Source organism: Crocuta crocuta, unplaced genomic scaffold (genome assembly GCF_008692635.1).
Source record: "Crocuta crocuta isolate KB4526 unplaced genomic scaffold, BGI_CrCroc_1.0 scaffold216, whole genome shotgun sequence".
NCBI classification, from domain to species: Eukaryota; Metazoa; Chordata; class Mammalia; order Carnivora; family Hyaenidae; genus Crocuta; species Crocuta crocuta.
In genome coordinates, this window is record NW_027531504.1 from 9807651 (window position 1) to 9815874 (window position 8224).

The window sequence follows — 8224 nt, forward strand, 5'->3', positions numbered from 1 at the left end:
GCCGGAAATGTACAGCTTTGTGCAGAACCCCTCTCTGGTCTTCACTCCTGACCCGTCTCCGACCACACGGCGGGGGGAGGAGGAGGGCGAGGAGAAAAATGAGCGGGAGGAGTGTGATGAGGAGGAATACGACCAGGAGCAGCGTGACGGGAAGGAGGAGGAGAGCGAGGAGGAGGAGGAAGAGGAGGAGGCAGAGGCCGAAGATGAAGAGGATGTCCAAGAACCTGACTGCGTGGAGGAGGAGGAGGAGGAGGAGGAGGAGGAAGAGGAAGAGGAGGAAGAGGAGGAGGAAGAGGAGGAAATGGAAGAGGAGGAGGAAGGGGAGGAAGGAGAGGAGCAGAGAGAGGAAGAGAACGATTTACCTTTGGAAATGCCTTTATCATTCCTAGTGGGGGCTGAGGAAGAGAGAGAGAACTTTATCAACTGTGCTTATTTAAGCCCCAAGCCGATCATTCCCCAAATGCCCCAGGAAGCTCTCCTCATGTTAGACGACATTAACTGTTAAGACTCCAGGCAAGGGATTGAGAATGGGATGGAACTGATTTGAGGCTAAAATGCATTAGCAACTTATTAAAAACTAATTTAAAAAGTGAGTTCCATTAATAAACATATCTATGTAACCCCCTTCTTTGACCATTATAAAACGTTTAAAAATTGGTGTGTTTGTGTATGACTATGGGTGGGGGAGGGGGAGCTTTCAAATATAACTTAATTAGAAATGATTAAAGGCCAAATATTTTATTACTGCAGTTTGAAAGTTTCGTTTGGTGTTTCCTCTCTAAACACTGGAGATTTCTTTCTTTTGTTTTGTTTTGTTTTTTTCCTTAATCCTGGCTATGCTGAAACTTTTTTTAACAAATTTATTCAACTGTGTACTTAATGAGCTCGGAATCAACAGATATTTTGGCTGTTACATGCTTAAGAAGCACATGCTATGCCTAGTGACTGTCTATCAGTGCTCATTCTTTTTTAATGTTTATATTTTTGAGAGAGAGAGCACAAGCGAGGGGAAGGGCAGAGAGAGTGGGAGACATGGAATCGGAAGCATACTCCAGTCCCTGAGCTGTTGGCCCAGAGCCCGACATGGGGCTCGAACCCACAAACCGTGAGATCATGACCTGAGTCTAAGTCAGCCGCTTAACCCACTGAGCCACTCAGGTGCCCCATCGGTGCTCTTAACATAATACTGAAACCATCTAAAAAGGAATATATTTCAAAAAGTATTTTTCCTTGTAGCTTCTCCACCTTCAGAGTTCATTTTTGAGGGCAGTATTTTGATGACCCCCCCCATTTGCAGTGTCTTGTGGCATCGCTCACTTATATTCCTTGTTCCGCAGTGCTATGGATCTTCCTCAGAAGAACATGGAGTTGCTTCTGTGGAATTGGTTATCTGCCATGGCCTCAACAATCCATAAATCCATGCATGGAGAGGATTCCCCATGGTCAGAAGTCAACTTGTACATCTAGTTAAAATCCAAGGTAACTGCAAGCAACAAAACATAACTTAGGTTTTGAAGCCTTGTTCCTGGAACTATTCCTTGTCATAAGTTCACAGGAACCATAAAAATGGTTTTTGCACAATAGATTTTTTTTAAAGGATGACTGACCTATTAGGGGTGGAATATTTTATTTCTTTCCCAATTTGTCTACCTCACAAAGGAGAGTAAAACAAAGATGCAAAGTGCAAGCCTGTGTGAGCTACTTTTTTAATGTCTAAGCAATTACCTATGGAGAATACATCATTCAAAGTAATAGCTTTTATTCAAACATTTTTAGGAAGTAATAATACATCTCCTTCTGGACACTTTAATTCTAATAACTTAATAAAAGGTTCCATCCATAGCATATTCCAGAATATCCCTAGATGAAGAATTTGAACCTGCTTTCTCAAAAATTACATTTTTTTTACAAACTATACTTCTATAGTTTCAACCACAGTTTAGTATTTATTTGGTGAAGAGAAGACTATATGGTGATATCTTACCTGGATGTTGAGTTTTACTCTTATCTCAGTGTACTTTAGCTTTGGGGGTGATAAGCTTAAGCTCTTGAAAAATAAAATAATTAAAGCATTACATGAAAGTACCCGGCTTTTCACTTCTTATTATTTAATATCACGAATCTATTCAGTAATACTTCAGTGGTCAGTAGGATGAACAGAAGAAACAACACACTATAGGAATCTTAAAATGACACTGAACACTCCAAACTATAGCAATGACTAACTAAACATTAAACAATACACTAAAGATCATTACTTTCCATGAAATACAAGTTCTGAGTGACCTATAAAAGTAGTTTAAAAATAACTAGCCATATTACTGTTACTAGGAAGAAATCAAGATTCCTGTTCTTGATACTGATCCATAAATCCTTGCAAATCAAAGCTCATAAAATACTTTGTCCAAGATATTGACATATTCACTGGGTCATAAATATGTTCTCATTAAGGATTTCATTTCTTCATCTTCACGTCTGGACAATTCTCAGTTTATTATTACAAAAGATTCTACTTTTACATTAAAAAATTTAGTACATTAATTGCCTCCACAGGCACAAGGCATTCTTCATTAGTCATTGTAAAGAATGTAAACCTCAAGAATTTCCTCTGCTTCACAAACTTTTATTCAAAAAACTCCTAGGGGCAGAACAATGTAAATCCTGATAAGGATACAATGGTGAATAAACAAAACCGTACTCTCATGTTGCTTACAGTTTAGTAGAAAAGACACATTAAATTAGGAGTTAGACAAATTAGTCACTCTGCAAGCCAAAGAAATGCATCACTACAAACTATATATCACAAGGGGCTCCAAGATGTTTACTGTGGGCAGAGGGAGACATGAGTTTAAAGGCCTAGAGCTGGGAGGAGCTTGGTGCCTTTAAGGAACTGAGGATGGAAATGCGAGAATGTCCTGAAGGAGCAGCCAATGAAAAGTGACAGAGGTAGGCAGAAGCTATGTTATCTGTTAATTTCTGAGCAACCCATATCTTCTGAAATAGACACCAGCAAAAAATAATGAAGGAAGAAAATGATTAGGAACTGATGATCTCTTGTTTAGCATGCTTGGAGCACTGTAGCTCTCACTTCTCACGGAGAACCTCTACACAGCTTGTTCAGTCAACTTGATGATTCAGGAGTGTCAGTAAGAACTAAGAATAAACCTAGTCTTTAGTTTTAGAGTTAAGTGTACACTTGAAGAAAACACAATTTTCCAAAGTGAGTCTATTATTCTTCAAGTCATTTCAAACTCGATGTGTGAACACAGCGATAAAGAGGTGCCACTTAGCCAATTCTCTCAAGAGTACAGGTATTATTCCTTTGTCAATGATGAGAAAAATAACATTATAAATCACAAATATGTTTAGAAGGCCTAGGCTTGATGAGGATCTTTGCTGTCTATTCTCAAGTGTTTTTAAATATGGAGATTCTGGTATTTTCCTTTCCTAGTGACTGGCAGCATTTCTTGATTTATCTTCATTACTTTGTCTCCACAGTAATTCAAAGGGATTTTTTTTTTCCTGTGGAAAACATTTGTCTTCTAAGGATGGTAAATACATTTGACATTTAGAGATCAACTCCAAATTTGGAGTATGGATTCATATAATTTTTAACATCTGCTTATGAAAAAAGTGATTCCAACATATTTAGTTCCATTAAAATTAACACAAGAGGTGAAAAAACAATTTCCTGCTGGCTACACCAAACCTACAGAGTCTGGGAAGAAAGTAATATGAATATCATCTCATAGGTGGTCTTGGGGCGAGGAAGTGAAGAGGACTAACAAAACAGCTTTAATTTTGATTTTAACAGCATAATAAAATTACATATGCAACTATGTTCATATTTAGCTAGATTTATATTAACATAATACCAATAGAAAATTACTCAATATTAATGCTTCCAAATTCCTTTGGCCTTGGTATTTAAAGCAAAATCAGAATATGGCTATATTTTACCTGCTTCAGTACTATCACTGCTCTGTATGCATTTACTTTTTATTTGTATTTGCATCTACTTACTTTTAATCAGTTAATGGAACATGGCCAGACATCAAGGTCAGCTGATGGAGGTAGAAGAGTCTGGGCCTCTATGTGTGATCATTGCTGCCTAAGTGACCCATGGCAGTAGCCACTTGCCCTGGGTCTGTTTCCTCAAAGGTACTTGCCATAGTCCATTACTGCTCAAGCCTACTGTGAAGATCAAATAATCCAATATTTCAGAAGTGCAGTAGAGACTACATCTCCATTAATCACTATATGCTGAACTACATCTAATCATAAAAATCATGTCAGTTTCGGAACATGAGATCAGTTTAGGTTCATTAACAAGGCTCATGAAGTGTCATCTTCTGTTGGACTGAGACATCTAGATATTTTAGTTGTTCCCACTAACCTAAGTGTGAACCAATTTGCCCTAGAAATTCAGTTTGGGCTCCTGGTAAAATAGTGTGCAAATGTAGTGGTTTGGTGCCTTGATATTCAAAGTGTAGTCCATGGACCACACAGTATTAGTGCCACCTGTGGTCTTGTTAGAAATATTGATATCCAGCCTCCCCCCAAAACTATTGAGTTAGAATCTGCTTTGTAGCAAGACCTTTGAATGATAGGCAGACCCAGTGAAGACCTAGAAGCTTTGTGGTTGAGAGGCTTTTGCCATCGCATAGCCCCCAAGAGAATTTAATGGTCAAGACCACTGTATGTAGCTTCAGAACTTCTATTATTTCCTACTTGTGTGACCTCAGGCATCTTACTGAAATTTTGACTTCTCATTCTCCTCATCTGTAGTATCTGCCTCACGAGATTAAATGAGATTATGAAGGTTAAAAGGGTCAACACATACCAAACACTCAGAACTGTGATATCCAATACCTACAAGTTATAATACTATTTAATAAATGCTAGTTTTAATTTAAAAAAAAAGCATTGAGGCATGCTTTGGTGTCTAAAAGTCACTCATTAGTAATCAGAGCAACTATAAATGGAAAACCTCACAAGATAATTAACAAAATGATTCATTAACTACCTCAGTTCCCCATGGATAATTGTAATCAGATACAAACCTTGAGCTGTACTTACTGTGCAAGACTATGAAAATCAATGAAATCTCTACAGCTAGAAGTTTCTGTTCTTTATCATCTCTCCCTAACGTGGGGTCAGTGATCTTTCTTTCCTTCTTATGGCTGACATCAATATCCTAATGGCTAGTGCTAGGAACTATCCACCCAAGTCAGGATCACTTTTTTTCATAGAGGCAATGTATCTTCTCAAAATCAAAATACCTACATAGGAATGCTTAAAGAAGACGGTTCTATCTTATGCTACACCAAAAGACAGTGAAAACTCCAATAAACATTAAATACCTGCTACAACCACCTATGTGGAACACATACACTATTCAGAACAGAGATCTTAATATTTCAAAAAACATGTAGGCATATGCAAGATTCTTAAGATGCATTATCACATTGAAACATATAGCCATGCTGTGAACTAATGCCCTATTTTCCTTATACAGATGAAGGGCCTGAAATGCAAAGAAGCAAATCGTTTCAGGACTCAAGTCCTCTGTTTGGAGTTTAAAGTCATGGGCCCACTGTATTTTTGGAACATATCTCCCTGTTGTCTTATTTAATACAACTTGTGTAGGAACAAAATTTTGTTTAATAACCTTGACCTGAGTTACAAGGAGAGTACAAAAGATTATATTGTCTTCAAAGTGGGGTTGATAATGATGGCACCTAACAAAGAGATACTAATATTCCTGTCTCTATTATAATTCTTAGTACTAGTTTAAAAGCTTATGTAAGTCACGGGATGGCAACCTTAGAAACTGCTGATTAAGAATTTTATATATATATTTGTGTCAATATACACACATTTGGAAGAAAAAAGCACAGCTCGTTGGTATAATTTAGTTTTAAATGCATTGCTTCTCATCTATGGTTAAAATCAAATTTTTACATTAGAAAACTTCACAAGAATTGTAGATAATTTTATAGGTGTGTAAGATACTGGATATCATTCAAAATACCATAACATTATTGAATGTTCTGTCTTATACTACATCTAAAGAGAAATTATTAATATCAGCATCTTCAGTTGTTTTCATGTGGCGTTTTAGCTTTTTATAACGGTTGGTACTTCTACTATTATGACATATCTATTATCTGTTCTCCTCTATGAATAGATTTAGATTTTTAGCATGCCACTTTTAGTAATTCAAGACTTTTTACTGATGCTAATTTAATTTATCACTTCTCACAAAAATCACTGTTAAATTAGACTTCATATGACATTCACTATTACTAGCACTGCCAAAAGCAAAACTATAATGCTGCTACATATAATTGGATTCTTTTGTTTTAACTTTCTTTCGATTGAAACATTCCCTTGAGCTGAGAGTTGATATCAAATGACAAACTGAGGTCAGGACTAAGTGGATCTACATCCTCCCACCTCCAGTGGATTTTCAAAGTCAAGGTTCATCTTTTATTTATTCTCTTAAAAATATATGTATAATGTTTTCCTTTTCTTAAAAAATGTGATGTGATTTCCACATTACTTCCTGCAATAAGCCCATCACCTCAAACTATATACTAGCACAAATATCTAAATACAAAACAAAGTTAAACTAACTTGCCTTTCTCTTATATACTCTCAATTTTGCCTTCATATGAGGAACGAACGTGTGCTCTACAACTATTAATATATAGGTGCCATCTAGTGGCAAAGGTTAAACATTTACATGTGAATTGATGATCATGGGGTTCTTGTATTTACAGATATGTTTCTCAGGGACTTATGCTATATTAATAGATAGAAAAAGAATATTTTAAAGGTGTTGGTCCTTTAAGATATGTGTATGGTTTATTTGAATATGTTGCCAACTATCTTGCTGTTAAATAATAGTATCTTTTTGACCTATGAAACTAAGCCATAAATATAAACTATCAAACTTTGTAAAAGAAAGACAGAAAACAGACCTGCAAGAGTCTTGGATTTCCATGCATTATTTTTTTATACTTATAAATTTGTACTGATAATAAGTTTGTCTAAAGATATTACTGCAACAAGTCTATTCTGAATTCCTTTTGAGATGTACACCCCTAATTAATACCAGCAATGTATTTTTGATGGTATATTTGTTTTGACTTTAATGCCAACAGCACAGAAGACAATTAACAAATTTGGAATTTAATTTTCTATGCTTAAGTTTTAACTCCCAGTTGCTAAAGTAAATAATGCCTAATAGTTTAATCCTGAGAAATAAAAATAAGAGTATGGGCCTATTGGCCTAGTTTTATTTATTTTATTTTATGTATATATTTTTCTAAAATTTAAGTTTTTATTTTAATCCCACTTTGCTAACATATAGTGCTACCTTATTTTAGCCTAGTTTTAAATGCAGGACTTGTGGATCCTCAATTCCCTCCTGGGACTTGAGCATCATTAAATTTATTAATGATCACAGCCGCACATTAGAACACAACTTGTTAGGGAAAGAGACAAACCTGCTTATTTGTTTGTCTGGCATCCAGAGGATAATTAATATTTTGATTACTGTCCCATTTCCAGCTCTTTCCAGCTGCTTAACTACTACTATTGGGAGCATAAATCAGTGCTAAGGCTTGGCTCTGCCTTAGCCTGAGAAGCAGTTTCCACATATACAACTTTCTTAATAACGCATTCATCAGTTTCTCTGAGCACCTCTGGAAAGAGCAAGTACTCTTGCATTGTACTTCCTTCACTCTCAATTCACTGATAATTCCATTATCCTTTGAAAATTATAGCTAGTTTTCTGTGGTTCTCCTCCATCTAGAAAATCCCACAGGACAAGGCACTGATTTTCTATTTTCAATACAGACTCATATATAAAAAGTCCTCAATAAATGTTTTTAATATTCTGAAAATATTTATTCTTAAAAAACAAAGCCAAATGTATGAAATGAGACTGTGATGATTAGGTAGCTCTCATAGGGAAGCATAGTGACTTATTCATGATGAGTATACTAAAACCACTTTCTTTTCTTAAATGTTTTTTAACATTTATACATTTTCGAGAAACAGAGAGTGCGAGGGGGTCACAGAATCTGAAGCAGGCTCCAGGCTCTCTGCTGTCAACACAGAGCCTGACGTGGGCCCGAACACACAGACTGCGAGATCATGACCTGAGCTGAAGTCAGATGCTTAACCAACTGAGCCACCCGGGTGCCTCCTAAAA

General features: G+C 36.3%; 1 protein-coding gene across 1 annotated transcript in view; it reads left to right on the forward strand.

The window, feature by feature from the left end:
- CCER1 (coiled-coil glutamate rich protein 1) overlaps positions 1-1877 on the forward strand; it is a 3474-nt gene extending 1597 nt beyond the window's left edge. Inside the window, exons 3-4 of the mRNA XM_077772188.1 lie at positions 2-589; positions 1338-1877. Of these exons, the coding sequence (XP_077628314.1) occupies positions 2-505 (504 nt within the window). The 3' untranslated portion in view covers positions 506-589; positions 1338-1877. The remainder of the gene's footprint in view (position 1; positions 590-1337) is intronic.
- Positions 1878-8224: the final 6347 nt, after the last annotated feature.